We start from the raw sequence: 15,811 nt of genomic DNA on the forward strand, positions 1-15,811 counted from the left end.
TTGGGAAAATGCTGGAATCCATTGCTAAGGAAGTGGTATCAAGTCACTTGTAAAATCATAACAAGATTCGGCAGAATCAACATGGTTTAATGAAAGGGAAATCATGTTTGACAAATTTATTACACTTCTTTGAGGATGTAACTAGTAGGGTAGATAAAGGGGAACCAGTGGATGTAGTATATTTGGATTTCCAAAAGGCATTCGATAAGGTGCCACATAAAAGATTATTACACAAGATTAGGGCTCATGGGGTTGGGGGTAATTTAGTAGCAGGGATAGAGGATTGGTTAACGGACAGAAAACAGAGAGTAGGGATAAACCGATCTTTTTCATGTTGTTACTAGTGGGGTGCCGCAAGGATCAGTGTTAGGGCCTCAGCTATTTACAGTCTATATTAATGACCTAGATGAAGGGACCGAGTGTACTGTATCCAAGTTTGCTGATGATACAAAGCTCGGTGGGACAGTAAGCTGTGAGGAGAACACAGAGGCTGCAAAGGGATATAGATAGACTAAGTGAGTGGGCAGTAAGGTGGCAGATGGAGTATAATGTAGGGAAATGTGAGGTTATTCACTTTGGTAGGAAGAATAGAAAAACAGAATATTTTTTAAATGGTGAGAAACTTTCAAATGTTGGTGTTGAGAGATTTGGGTGTCCTCGTGCAAGAAACACAGAAAGCTAGCATGCAGGTACAGCAAGCAATAAGGAAGGCAAATGGCATGTTGGCCTTTATTGCAAGGGGGTCGGTGTGTAAGAGTAAGGAAGTCTTGCTACAATTGTACAGGGCCTTGGTGAGACCACACCTGGAGTACTGTGCACAGTTTTGGTCTCCTTATCTAAGGGTGGATATACTTGCCTTGGAGGCGGTGCAACAAAGGTTCACTAGATTGATTCCTGCGATGAGAGGGCTGTCCTATGATGAGAGATTGTGTAGATTGGGCCGATACTCTCTGGAGTTTAGAAGAATGAGAGGTGAGCTCATTGAAACATACAAGATTCTGAAGGGGATTGACAGGGTAGATGCTGAGAGGTTGTTTCCCCTGGCTGGTGTGTCTAGAACTAGGGGTCATAGTCTCAGGATAAGGGGTCGGCCATTTAAGACTGAGATGAGGAGGAATTTCTTCACTCAGAGGGTTGTGAATCTTTGGAATTCTCCGCCCCAGAGGGCTGTGAATGCTGAATCTTTGAGTATATTCAAGGCTGAGATCGATAGATTTTTGGACTCTAGGGGAATCAAGGGATATGGAGATGGGCGGGAAAGTGGAGTTGAGGTCGAAGATCAGCCATGATGTTATTGAATGGCGGAGCAGGCTCGAGGGGCCGTGTGGCGGAGCAGGCTTGAGGGGCCGTGTGGTGGAGCAGGCTCGAGGGGCCGTGTGGCGGAGCAGGCTCGAGGGGCCGTGTGGTGGAGCAGACTCGAGGGGCCGTATGGCCGACTCCTGCTTTTACTTCTTATGTTCTTATGTACAAGATGCACTGCAGAAACTCGCCAAGGCCTCTTCAACAGCACCTCCCAAACCCGCGATCTCTACCGCCTAGAAGGACAAGGGCAGCAGGCACATGGGAACACCACCACCTCCAAGTTCCCCTCCAAGTTACACACCATCCTGACTTGGAAATATATCGGCCATTCCTTCATTGTTGCTGAGTCAAAATCCTGGAACTCCCTCCCTAACAACACTGGGAGAACCTTCACCCCACAGACTGCAGCGTTTGAAGAAGGCGGCTCAGCAACACCTTCAGGGCAATTAGGGATGGGCAGTAAATGCTGGCCTTGCCAGCGACCCCCACATCCCAGGAACGAATATAAAAAATCCAGAAGGAACTTTCAACATGGAATGTTCGCACTTCACAGAATCACAGAATCACAGAATCACAGAAACCCCACAGTGCAGATAGAGGCCATTTCGGCCCATCGAGCCTGCACCGACACACATCCCACCCGATCCCCGTAACCCCTACACCAACACATATCCCACCCGATCCCCGTAACCCCATGTATTTAATCCCCCTAACACTAAGGGTCAATTTATCATAGCCAATCAACCTAACCTGCACATCTTTGGACTGTGGGAGGAAACCGGAGCACCCGGAGGAAACCCACGCAAACACGGGGAGAATGTGCAAACTCCACACTTCTATGAAAAAAGAATAAGAAATGTACTTGAAGGGGGCGGAACACGAAGGAGGTTGAAAATATTTGTGAACAAAATGAAGTAAATCAGAAAGTAATGGTTAAATGATGTCAGAAATATGTTTTTTAACCTGTAGATGTTAGGATCGACAGAGGTCTGTTAAAAAAAAATGAAAAGAAACTTTGTCTGATTTCCGAGCGGCCTCCAGCGGGTGTTTGAAGAGCAGCTGGTTCGGTCGCTCAACGCGCCCACACTCCGCCCATTTGTATCTGAAAATTACAATCCGGGTCCTCTGTACTTCATGGGACCCCGGTTTGTAAATGACGTTGTTTCCCCCTGAAACAGGCGGGCGTTCCCACTGCCCATCTCAGGATCCTACCCAAGGTGGCGATGGCTGAAGCTCCAGTGTAAACTTTAGTGCCATTTCCAGGCGACTCTCACTCCGGTTACACCAGGCGGGGGCTCTTAAAATCAGCCCCATTAGTTCAGGATAGGAACAGGAAGAGCCCATTCAGCCCCTCGAGCCTGTTCCACCATTCAATCAGATCATGGCTGATCTGTGACTGAACTCCAGACACCCACCTTTGGCCCATATCGCTTAATATCTTTGGTTAACAAAAATCTATCAATCTCAGGATGAAAATTACAATTGACCGGCAGCAATTGCGGTTTGTGGACAAGAGTTCCACATTTCTACCACCCTTTGTGTGTAGAAGTGTTTCCTAATTTCACTCCTGAAAAGCCTGGCAATTTTTAATGGACCTGTTAGAGATCTTTAACCCCACAGATTGTCAGCGGGGCGGAGTTTTTCCCGCCGTCATTCCATCCCGGACTGAAGATAGGAAAGATTCTCTCAGTGAAAGTTTGGGTGAAAGTGTGGAGATGGGACATGTTGTCCGCATTGTAAAATGACACCTGTCCGCCCTCATAGTCCAGGTACACCCCGATCTTCCGGGGCTTCACACTTGGGGTGAGGAGGGTATCGGAGGAGGAGGTGCCGGCATAATATTCACTTCCGGATTCCAGCCCCACAGAGCAGTATCCGGTCACAGGGCTCAAGTCGATTCCCCCTTTCCTCCCGGCAGACTCTCGGGTCACTCCGATCTCCCACTCAGTCTTGTTCCCCACCCCCACCTCCCAGTAGTGTCTCCCTGATGTGAATCCCTCCGATCCCAGGACACAGGGCCAGGGATCAAACCTCTCCGGGGTGTCAGGGAGCGGCTGCTGTTTGTCTCCAAGTCTCACACTGGTCCGGTCCTCAGACAGGATGAGCTTGGGATTCGCTGTGTTCGGATCCAGAGTCAGAGAGGCTGGAGCTGGGGGAAAGTTAAAATAACACAGTCAGTGATTTAATTTCTTGATGTGATTTATTCAAACTCTTTCCTTTTTAAAGTGCCCACTCGGGCTCTGGGTTGTGTTCAAGGAATCTGCTGTCACTCCAGGGTTTACACCCTGTGGGGTCGATTTACGTCGATTTCGCCCCCAATTCTGTGCCCTGAGATAAAGACCAGAGAAACACTGGAGGGGAGAGAGCGGGGTTGGTGGGGGGGGAGCGCGGAGGGAGTTGGAAAGGGGAGAGAGCTTGAGGGGGTAGAGAGAGAGGGAGGGAGGGGAGAGAGTGCGGGAGGGGGAGAGAGAGTAGCAGGGGGAGGGGGAGAGAGAGTGGGGGAGGGCAGTTGTGTGGGGGAGGAGGACAGAGTGGGGGAGTGAGAGTGGGGGAGAGGGAGTGAGAGTGGGGGGAGTGAGAGTGGGGTGGAGAGGGGAGAGAGTGGGAGGGGGATGGGTAAGATAGTGGGAGGGAGAGAGGAGACAGCAGAGGAGGGGGAGGAGAGAAGCAGGAGGGGAGAGAGTGAGTGAGGGGAGCGGGAGGCGTGATGGGGAGGGGAGGGGAGGGAGGCGGGATGGGGAGGGGAGGAGGAGGGCAGCGAGAGCGGGGGGGTGGGGGAAGGCAGAGAGCGGGAGGGGGAGAGAGAGTGGGTGGAGGGGAGTGGAGAGAACGGAAGGCGGAGGGGAGAGAGAGCAGGGGTGGGGAGAAAGAATGGGGGAGGGAGAGAGAGGGGGAGGGGAGAGAGCGAGAGGGGAGGGGGGAGAGAGCGAGAGGGGAGGGGGGAGGGAGAGTGGGCAGAGAGAGAACGGGAGGGGAGTGGAGAGAACGGAAGGCGGAGAGGAGAGAGAACGGGGGTGGGGAGAGAGAATGGGGGGAGGGGGGAGGGGAGGGGAGGGAGAGTGGGGGTGGGGAGAAAGAATGGGGGGAGAGTGAGGGGGGAGAGAGAGGGGGAGGGGAGAGACCCTGGGACGGGGAGGGGAGGGGAGAGAGAGCGGGAGGGGAGAGAGAGCGGGAGGGGGAGGGGAGAGACCCTGGGATGGGGAGGGGAGGGGAGGGGAGAGAGAGCGGGAGGGGGAAGGGGTGTTAGTTGCGCTTTTTGGAGCTTTGTTTCGCCTCTGACATCCTGCTCTGATCTTGAGCCACTGTGAGGAACTCTGCAGCCCCAGTCTCCCGCTATTCTCAGTGTCTGCAGAGTGCATCAAGGGTCTTTGAGAATTAACAATGGTGTGGAGATGCCGGTGTTGGACTGGGGTGGACAAATGTTAGAAGTCACACAACACCAGGTTATAGTCCAACAGTTTTATTTGAAATCACAAGCTTTCGGAGCGCTGCTCCTTCGTCAGGTGAAGTCAAGGAATCGTTGACAGAAACTCTAATGTGTCCTGGAGACACAGTGGGTGAAATTGGTCCTGGACTGTTTTAGGTGATAGACAATCAGCAGCTCGTATCGCGCTCCCTCAATATTCGTTTCCATTAACTTCAATGGGAATTAATATTGGGCACAATGTAAAATGGGCCACTGATTTACTATCGCCCATTCTGTGTTACCACCCAGACTAATTTTGCCCGCAATCTCTCTCTGGAGGCGTGACCCACACACCACTAATCAGCGCTGTCGATGTGTGGAGAGGGGGAAAGTACCGACAGCAGGAGAATAGAGAGAAGAGAAGGAAAAAGGTAAAGAGAAAACAATGAGGAGGGAACTGCTGCAGAAAGGAAGAGAGAACCAAAAACAACCGAGGGAAACTAAATTAAAAAGCTCAGCAGAGGAAATGGGAGAGACAGGATACACCATGTACTGGAGACAAAGTCCCAGACACTCTTAGATTGATCACAATCAGCAGTGCAATTCCAGATTGAATAGAACAGCAAGGGTCTGGTTCAGCCTGAGACAGTGGCCAAGGAGGGGGTGGAGTTGGTGGCCAGGATGCAGAGTTGTTGACAATTTCCAAACTGATGGCTTAAATCATCCCAATGTTTAACTGGAAAAAATTCTGGCTCCTCCATAACTGGATTCCAGATAATCTGTTGGACAACACACTGGCGGTGGAGGGGTCAAGAGAGGTGGTGGAGAGGTAGCGCTGGGTACCATCGGTGTACATCTGGAAACTGAGCCTGTTTCTGTGGATGAGGTTGACAAGTGGCAACATGTAGATCAGTGAGAGAAGAAGACCAAGAATAAATACTTGAGAATCTCCTGGGGTGCCGTGCGGGGGCGGGAAGAGAAGCCATTGCTGGAGATACTCTGGTTACGATCAAATAGGCAAATGTGAACCAAGTAAAGGCAGTCCCACTGAGTAGGACAATTGAGGAGAGACATTGGAGGAGAATGGTCAATGTTTGCAGAGAACCCCAGGAGGATGAGGAGGGAAAATGCGCTATACTCACTGTCACAGAGCATGTCATTTGCGACCTTTATTAGGGCCACTTTGGGGCTATGATGACAGGGATGAAAATCTGGTTAGTGTGGTTCAAACACGCAGTTGTGGCAAAATGACCAGGGGTTTCAGAAGTGATCGTACGGTCAAGGACTTTGTAGAAGAAAGTAAGGTTGGAGATCAAGTGCAAGGACAGAGGGATAGAGGGTGGGTAATTTTGAGGAAGGTTGTGGTGACATTGGATTTGAAAAGGAGCTGGATAGGACGTGAGGAGAGGGAACCATTTACAATGTGAGCTAACAGGAAACCAGGAAGAGAAGTTGGGTGGGCAGCAGTTTAGTGGGAATGGGGTCAATGGAGCAGGAGGTGGGTCCAGCAGAGAATACAATCTCAGTAAGACAGGCAGCCTGGCTTCTGATTGGTTACTTGCACCATGGATATGTAAAATAAAGAGAATAATGCAGCGAGAGAATAAAAATAAAAATACCAAACATTGAACCGAATGTTGATGTTTTATCCAGTAGGAATATTGGTATAAAATATCAGAACATACATTGATGTGAATTTAAGAACTGAAGTAAGAACTGTGAATAACTCAAAGCAGATCAGAGAAAGTGGGTGAGAGTCTAGGTGGAAGTGAGTGATGATGGGATTAGTGTCACTGTGTGAAGCTGCTTTCAAAGGTGATGCGATGACTTTCTAGCGTGGTTCTAAACTCGGGTTTAAGCAGCTGTTTTCAAAGGCCACAAGGAAAGTACTGTTGTGAGTAAAATATTTCACAGGTAAGACAGAGTCCAGCATAAGGGATGTGTTGGAAATAAATACACTGCAATTACACCTGAAGGAGAAACTGACATTTCTAATGTTCCTGACAAATGTCTCAAAGCACTTCACACAATGTATTACTTTTGAAGTGTATTTTCTGCTGTGATATAGGGCAGGGTGTCCAATAGGGCAGGGGGTCCAAATTAGACCTCCCCTCTCCTCAGCCCTCACAATTCCACTCTCCAAGCCCAGGCAGCTCAGTCCTATTTGGGTTTACAGTTTTTTGCCAGCTTCTTATCAAACTCTCTCTTGAAGCTGCTGATACCTTCAGACAACTCTGCCTCCCTTACTTTCCATACCCTCTGCATAAAGTATTTGGGAGTGATTTACGTCTCACTATCGCCCGGATTTAAAGTGTAAACGGAGCAGTAATGAGGCAAAAATCACACGCAGTGCTTCCCACCTGGTTCCCACCAATGCCCGCCGGGATATGGTGTCGCAGCCGCGAAATAGGAATCCAGCGCAAGGAGTTCGTTCTCTCCGGTGTCCTGGCCAATACTTGTCCCTCAACCAACATCACCAAAGCAGGTCATCTGATCATTATCACTTTGCTGTTTGTGGGAGCTTGCTGTGCAGAAATTGGTTGTGGCGTTTCCTACATTACAACAGTGACTACACTTTAAAAACTCTTCATTGGCTGCAAAGCACTTTGGGACGTCCTGAGGTCGTGAAAGGCGCGATACCAAGCAGTGGGCTCACTGTCTGCCCGATCAATGGGGTCACTCAAAAACCCAACCTTGCTCAATCCAAACTGCCTCTCACCCTCCCTTTTCTCAGTTTGAGACGATCGCTACTTTGTTGTAGACTTTGTGACAGTGTTAAACCTGTGGATGTTTATCTTCTCTGCGGTTTAGGATCTTGAATACTTCAATAAGATCACCTCAAGCCCTCCCTTATCCAGAGAAAAGACTCCTGGCGTCAAGACTAGACATGAACATCAGTGATCATTTAATCCGGGGTCTGGGGGCCCTTTCAGTCTATTATCATCTGGATTTATAAATCAGGAAAAGGAATATAAGAGTTTTACCGGGGTTAATGGCATCTATCATTTCTCTCCACGCTGTGTACTGTAAAGGGCCGTTGAACTCTCCGATAGACAGGGCGTCATCTGCTACTGACAGTACTTGACTGTCCTCACTAATCCTGTAAATATTCAACAGTTGATGTTATAAATCAACATTTAACACTTTTCTGAGTTATTTTACCAAACTGTGCAGAGTTTCAGTAAAAAGCATGTCCTACCTCCTCTTCTGACAAGCTTCCTCCTGAAATAAATAAAACACAAACAGTGAGGAGGATAGTAAAAGACTTCAGGAGGACACAGACAGGCTGGTGAAATGAGCAGACACAGGGCAGGTAGAATTTAACACAGAGAAGTGTGAAGTGATGCATTTTGGAAGGAAGAATGAGGAGAGGCTGATATGCCATCAATGACTCAAAGACAAGGATTCAACTGAAGGCTTTTAATCACTAAGAACATTGCAGCATTACAGGTCTTCCCACATCGGGTTCGTCTGGTAGGAATGACTCATACAGCTTTTGAGACCTTTATATGGCAAAAGACAGGGGCGTAGCCAATACACACAATAGGAACAAAAGGGGGTGGTTCACACAATACAAGCAGGTAAAAACACATGGGCTGATGAAGGCATATATTTCATCACATTCACCCCTTCTACAGATTTAGTCTGTCCGGGGGTGTGATAGTCCTTCCTGAACGTCGCAACAGTACCTCGGGTTCCGACCGGGAGTCCGTGGTGCCCTCCTGGGCATACCCATGTGCTGGGGGTGTTGCAGGTACTTCTGGGGGCGGTGAGGATACCTCTGGGGATGGTGGAGGTTCTTCTGGGGGTGGTGGTGATGGGTCGTCGTTGTCGCTTCCTGCCGAAGCGAGGTCCTTTATGGACACGGTGTCTTCACGCCCGTCGGCGTGCTTGACGTACGCGTACTGTGGGTTTGCGTGGAGTAGGTGTACTGCCTCCACGAGGGGATCCGTTTTGTGGCCCCTCACATGCTTCCGTAACAGGACTGTCCCTGGGGTGGAGAGCCACGAGGGTAGGGATACTCCTGAGGTTGATTTGCGGGGAAAAACAAACATCTTCTCGTGGGGAGTGGCGTTAGTAGCAGTACATAGTAGCGACCTTATCGAGTGGAGTACGTCTGGGAGGACCTCCTGCCAGCGGGAGGTGGGGAGGCCTTTAGATCTTAGTGCTAAGGTGACCTTCCACACTGTCGCGTTCTCCCTCTCCACTTGCCCATTACCCCGGGGGTTATAACTAGTGGTCCGACTCGTGGCTATCCCCTTTGACAGCAGGTATTGGCACAGTTCATCGCTCATGAACGACGCCCCCCTGTCAGTGTGGATGTAGTTAGGCATGCCGAACGTGCAAAACAGGTTGCCGAGGCACTTGATGACCGTGGCACTGGTCATGTCTGGGCAGGGGTAGGCGAATGGGAAGCGGGAGTACTCGTCCACAATGTTGAGAAAGTACACATTGCGGTTGGTGGAGGGGAGTGGTCCCTTGAAATCTAAGCTCAGGCGCTCGAATGGCCGTGTAGCTTTGATCAGGTGGGCTCGGTCGGGCCTGAAAAAACGGGGCTTGCATTCCGCACAAGTGCAGCAGTCCCTGGTCATAGACCGGACCTCCTCGATGGAATAGGGAAGGTTACGGGATTTTATAAAGTGGAATAGCCGGGTGACCCCCGGGTGGCAGAGGCCATTGTGGAGGCCCTGTAGCCTGTCCCCCTGGATGCTGGCACACATCCCTCGTGATAGGGCGTCGGGGGATTCGTTGAGTGCCCCCGGCCTATATATTATGTCGTACTCAAACGTGGAGAGTTCGATCCGCCACCTGAGAATTTTGTCGTTCTTGATCTTCCCCCTCTGTTTGTTGTTAAACATGAAGGCTACCGACCGCTGGTCGGTAAGCAGGGTGAAGCGTTTGCCGGCTAGGTAGTGCCTCCAGTGCCGCACTGCCTCCACTATGGCCTGGGCCTCCTTCTCTACTGAGGAGTGCCTGATCTCGGGCCCTTGGAGGGTTCTTGAGAAAAAGGCTACGGGCCGCCCATCCTGGTTGAGGGTGGCTGCTAAAGCGAAGTCGGACGCATCGCTTTCGACCTGGAAAGGGATGTTTTCGTCCACTGCCCGCAGCGCGGCCTTCTCAATGTCGTGTTTAATGCTGTTGAAGGCGGCGTGGGCCTCGGCCGTGAGCGGGAAGGACGTTGATTTCAGGAGGGGACGGGCCTTGTCGGAATAATTGGGGACCCATTGGGCATAATAGGAGAAGAACCCCAGGCACCTTTTCAGGGCCTTGGGAGTGTTTGGTAGGGGTAGCTCCCATAGGGGGCGCAATCGGTCGGGGTCCGGACCGATTTCCCCGTTTTCCACCACGCAGCCCAGGATACAGAGGCGCGTGGTGCTAAAGACACACTTATCCTCGTTGTAGGTGAGATTGAGTCTGAGGGCGGTTTTCAGAAATCTCGCAAGGTTCGAGTCGTGGTCTTGCTGGTCGTGGCCGCAGATGGTGACGTTGTCTAGGTATGGGTAGGTGGCTGTTAACTGGTTCTCATCGACCATGCGGTCCATCTCCCGCTGGAAGACCGAGACCCCGTTCGTTACCCCAAAGGGGACTCTGAGGAAGTGGTAGAGACGTCCGTTCGCCTCGAAGGCGGTGTATGGACGGTCCTCCGGCCTAATGGGGAGCTGGTGGTATGCCGATTTTAGGTCGATGGTGGAAAACACCCGGTATTGCGCGATTTGGTTAACCATATCCGCTATGCGGGGCAGAGGGTAGGCGTCTAGCTGGGTGTATAGATTAACCGTCTGGCTATAATCTATCACCAGCCGCTTCTTTTCGCTACCCTTAACTACTACTACCTGGGCGCGCCACGGGCTGGTACTGCATTCGATGATACCCTCCCGCTTGAGTCTTTCTACTTCCGACGCAATGAACCGTCTGTCCTCCCAGCTGTACCGCCTACTCTTGGTCGCTATGGGTCGACAGTTGGGTGCGAGGTTGGCGAACAGAGAGGGCGGCTTGACGTTCAGGGTAGCCAGACCGCACACTGTGAGGGGTGGCTGGGACCCACCGTAGGTAAGCGTGATACTTTGGTGGTGGCACTGGAAGTCCAGACCCAAGATCACGCTCACACAGAGATCTGGCATTATCAATAGTTTAAAATCTCTGTAATCATTGCCTTTTACCGACAACATAACCGCGCAGAAACCTGTAATTTTTGAGGTATGAGTCTTATCGGCCATGGCGATTTTGCCCTGTGTGGGGACTATCGTTAGTGAAAGTCGTTTTACCAGGCTAGGATGAATAAAGCTTTCGGTGCTCCCGCAGTCAATCAAGCATTTAACCTTGTTCCCGTTTACCTCTATGTCCATCATCGATTTAGACAACGGATGTGGCCTGGATTGATCCACTGTGATCGAGGCCACCAGTGGGTCCTGGAGGTCCGTGTAGTCGGGGCAAGATGGTGGACTCCATGAGGGTGGACAAGATGGCTTCCAAGATGGCCACTCCCACGGCGCGCACGCGGCGGTGGTGGAGTTGGAGGCGGGGTTCCCTCTGCAGACTTTGCTGAAATGTCCTTTCTTCCCGCATTTAGAACAGGTGGTGCCCTTCGCTGGGCACAGATGCCTGGAGTGTTTGTCCTGGCTGCAGAAGTAGCATTTCGGGCCCCGATGCATCGCGGCAGTAGTGGGGCTCCTGGGTGGAGGCTGGGGCTCCGATGGTGCTGGGCTGGCCTGAGACCTGGGAGGTGAAGATGGCTTCCAAGATGGCGGCCCCCACGGCGCGCACGAGGGGAATGGGCCGCGTGGCCTGGGGAACAGGATTCAGAGTTCTTCTGGGCCATATCCAGCGATCGCGCTATATCTATAGCCTATTTTAAGTCCAGTCCTTCCTTTTCAAACAGTTTCTGCCGAATGTAATTTGAACTGAGGCCCGCAATAAGGGAGTCTCGAATCAGCTCCTCCGTGTACGCGATGGCAGACACGGCCTTACAGTTACAGTCTCTGCCCAGTACTTTTAGGCTTAGTATAAAGTCCTCTAGTGACTCACCATGCCGCTGCGTGCGAGTAGTCAGAAGATGCCTGGCGTACACCTCGTTTATTGGCCGCACGTAGTGGGCCTTCAGGATGGTGCAGGCATCCCCGTAGCTGGTGGCATCTTGGATGAGAGGGGAGACCCGATGGCTCACCCAGTTTCGCAGGATTCCCAGTTTCATGTCTCCGGTAGCGGTTGCGGTTGCTATGGTGGTGGATGAGTTTGCAATGAAAAATTCGAAGCATTGGAACCAGTGTCCGAACTGTGTGGCTGCGTCTGAGGCATGGGGGTCCAGATCCAAGCGCTCTGGTTTCAGGAGTCGATCCATCTTGGTGTTTTAGTGATTAAAATTGATATGCCATCAATGACTCAAAGACAAGGATTCAACTGAAGGCTTTTAATCACTAAGAACATTGCAGCATTACAGGTCTTCCCACATCGGGTTCGTCTGGTAGGAATGACTCATACAGCTTTTGAGACCTTTATATGGCAAAAGACAGGGGCGTAGCCAATACACACAATAGGAACAAAAGGGGGTGGTTCACACAATACAAGCAGGTAAAAACACATGGGCTGATGAAGGCATATATTTCATCACAGAGGCAATATAAACTAAATGGTACAATTTTAAATGTGGTGCAGGAACAGAGAGACTTGGGGGATCACATTCACAAACCGCTGAGATAATTAGCAAAATAAGAGAGTGGGGATTTCTTGACAATGACTTGTGATGACCTGGAATGCACTGACTGACAGGAAGTAGATTTAAGAACTGCTTACAAAATGGAATTGGACATATACTTGAAAAGGAAAATATTGCAGGGCTGTGGGGAAAGAGCAGGGGGAGTGGGTCTAATTGCACAGCTCTTTCAAAGAGCCGGCACAGGCACAATGGGCCTTTTGTGTTGTGGGATTCTATGATTGTAAGTAGTTGAAAAGCCTGATTTGTGTGTCAGATACTGGAACTCAATATCAGTGTCACTCACAGGCACAGTGACTCTCACACCCACCGCACCAGACACACCCACACACTCACAACATGGAACTGTAACTGGATTGCAATCTGAGTGCCAGGAAAATATTAAACTTGCGCAACACGGAAATAATTACAAGCAAAATATCACGATCACAGCAATTCATTCCCGGGAGGTTGCAGGTATTCCCGGGATTCTGTGGATAGTGTGGGAGCCGGTTAGTTCGGTGACAAGAACAGAACCGCCCCGGAATAGACAAAACAATCGGTTTAAATCAGTTTCGAATTATTCAGCAAATGCTGCATTTATTTCAGTTATCATCGGTTATTTTGTGACTGTGTGAAGTTTCACTGAACTGACCCGCAATATAATCCTCACCTTCAGAAATGTCAGCCCGTCTTTTTGCTCCATCTGTTTCTGCCACTTTGAGAGTTTCTCCTGAATAGAATTTAAATTCTCTTGAATTTCTCGGAGGTTTTTCTCCATTGTTTCAAGAATCTTCCCCTCTTGTTCCCTAAAATCTCTGATTAAACGTTGCTCTTTCTCACTGAGAATCTGGTGCATTTTAGTGAACTCGGATGTGATGCGGGTCTGCAGACTGCTCGACTGTTCCTACCAAATGAAATGTGAAACATAATTAATGTACCGCGATAAAGGGAACAAAACTAACCGAGATCCCAGAAAATCAGCACAGGGAGACCTTACCCTAACTGCGGAAATCTGCTGTTTCTGTTTTAATTCCGTTTCAAGGACCATCGATTTATTCTCTGTGAGAGAATCTAAGGAAGATTTCAGCTGATCCTGGGATTGGAAGAGAAAATCACAGAATAAAAGTGTTAGACCATGAAAATGTGATAAAATAATCAGGTGATCAAATCTGTTCCCTTTTACCTTGTAGATTCCAACAGCTTCTTTAATGGGCATGAAGCGGTGCTCTCTGTGTTCCCGCGCATCTCTACAAATCAGACAGATCAATTTCTTGTCAGTTTCACAAAACAGCTTCAGTTCTTCCTGATGTTCCTCACAGTGAAGTTTACTTTCCTTCTCTTTCGGATTCAAGGTTAATTTTCGAGCTTTCTCGGCCAGACTCGCTAAGGCCCGATTATTCTTGAGGTTTATTTCCGGAAACTCCTCTTTACATTCTGGGCAGGAGTTTGTCTCCTTTCCCCAACACTGTGTGATACAGGAGCGGCAGAAGTTGTGCCCACACTCCAGTGAAACCGGATCGGTGAAGAATTCAAGACAAATGGGACAAATAGCCTCCTCGGTCAAACTCTCGGCCTGTTGTCTGGAAGCCATGTTCACCCTCAGCACTTCCTGATTCAAACCGCTTACAGTGTCGATGTTTCTCTGCTGCCGAACACCTTCAGTTCAGCGATTTCCCGATGAAGTTCACTGCAATACTCAGGGAATTATTATTATAAACTTGTCTATGTCCCGTTGACTTTTACACAGGGAGACACAACCTAGAGCAGTGTGAAGGACAAACAGGGTTAGAGCATGGAGGGGAATAATTGAACCCTGGCCGGGAGGGTGAAGGTTCCTGGGGTGTTGGCAGTGGGGGGAGGGAGACAATATTTTTGATAATTTGGCAACAAGGTCAAACTTGAAAGCTCGCAAGAACAAACCCAAAACAAAAAACTATGAAAAATGGTTTGACCCAGATTGCCATAACATGAGGAAAAAACTTAGAAAAATATCAAACCAAAAACACAGACATCCAGAAAACGAGGAATTACGCCTTACTTATTGTCAGACACTAACACAATACAGAAACACACTCAGAACCAAAAAAGAGCAATATATTAAGAATACACTCAGCTCCATTGAGGAATCCATTGATTCCAATTGTTTCTGGGACAACTGGAATAATTACACAAAAAACAACACGACGAATTGGCCATTCAAAATGGAGACACATGGGAAAACCACTTTGAAAAATTATACCAGAAAAACACACTAAGGCCAGAGCAACACCAAATATGCAAAAAACTGGAAAAGCTAGAAATGGCCATAAAAGATAACCAAAACCCGCTAGACTCCACAATAACAGAAAAAGAACTTTTTGAAAAACTCAAGGACCTGCGACCAGGAAAAGCTTGCGGGGCAGATGGCATACTAAACAAGATGATTAAACACACAGACGATAAAATGAAACTGGCTATCCTAAAACTCTTCAACTTGGTTCTGAGTGTCGGTTACTTCCCTGATATCTGGAACAAAGGACACATAACGCCCATATACAAAAGTGGGGACAAAGTCGACCCAAATAACTATCGAGGCATCTGTGTAAACAGTAACCTGGGGAAGGCATTCTGTAGTATCATAAACAAAAGACATAAACTTCCTTGAGGAGCACAATGTCTTGAGTAAAAGCCAAATTGGATTCCTGCCAAACTATAGAACATCAGATCATATCTTCACCCTACAGACCCTAATTGACAAACACGTTCATCAAAACAAAAGCAAAATCTACGCATGCTTTATAGATTTCCAGAAGGCTTTCGATTCCATCTGGCACGACGGTTTATTCCTGAAACTTATCGAAAGCGGGGTAGGGGGAAAAACATATGATGTAATTAAATCAATATATACAAACAACAAATGTGCAGTTAAAATTGGAGACAAACAAAATACTTCCCACAGGGGCGGGGGGTGACGCAGGGCTCGCCAATCTCACTGACACTCTTTAATATTTACATAAATGAATTGGCAAAACTACTTGAACAATCTACAGCACCCGGCCTCACCCTATATGAATCCAAGGTTAAATTCCTCCTCTATGCAGACGACCTGGTTCTGCTGTCACCAACTAAGAAGGGTCTACAGCAGAACCTGGATCTGCTGGAGTCGTACTGCCAGACTTGGGCCCTGACAATAAATCCCCAAAAAAACAAAGTCCTTGTGTTCCAGCAAAGATGCAGACATCAGGGACCCAAAATAAATTTCACACTAGGAACAACCAAAATTGAACAAACCACTAACTACACATACTTGGGCTTAAAAATCAGTTCTACGGGAAATTTCAAACTGGCTGTGAATGAACTGAAAGAGAAAGCAAGAAGGGCTTTCTATGCCATTAAAAAATCAATCCAAATAGAAATCCCAATTAGCATTT

General features: G+C 48.9%; 1 protein-coding gene across 1 annotated transcript; it reads right to left on the reverse strand.

Moving 5' to 3' along the window:
- Positions 1-2,139: 2,139 nt before the first annotated feature.
- On the reverse strand, positions 2,140-14,326 carry LOC147096278 (zinc-binding protein A33-like). Its single transcript, XM_085973882.1, has 5 exons — positions 13,399-14,326; positions 13,072-13,305; positions 7,908-7,930; positions 7,693-7,808; positions 2,140-3,451 (listed from the first exon to the last, which is right to left on the reverse strand). The coding sequence occupies exons 1-5, from the start codon at positions 13,990-13,992 to the stop codon at positions 2,901-2,903; spliced, it is 1,518 nt and encodes a 505-aa protein (XP_085830008.1). The 5' UTR covers positions 13,993-14,326; the 3' UTR covers positions 2,140-2,900.
- Between the last annotated feature and the right edge of the window lie 1,485 nt (positions 14,327-15,811).

The sequence above is a fragment of the Somniosus microcephalus genome, unplaced genomic scaffold (genome assembly GCF_052327205.1).
Source record: "Somniosus microcephalus isolate GS21.2 unplaced genomic scaffold, FLI_Smic_1.0 unresolved_chr1, whole genome shotgun sequence".
Lineage (NCBI taxonomy): Eukaryota > Metazoa > Chordata > Chondrichthyes > Squaliformes > Somniosidae > Somniosus > Somniosus microcephalus.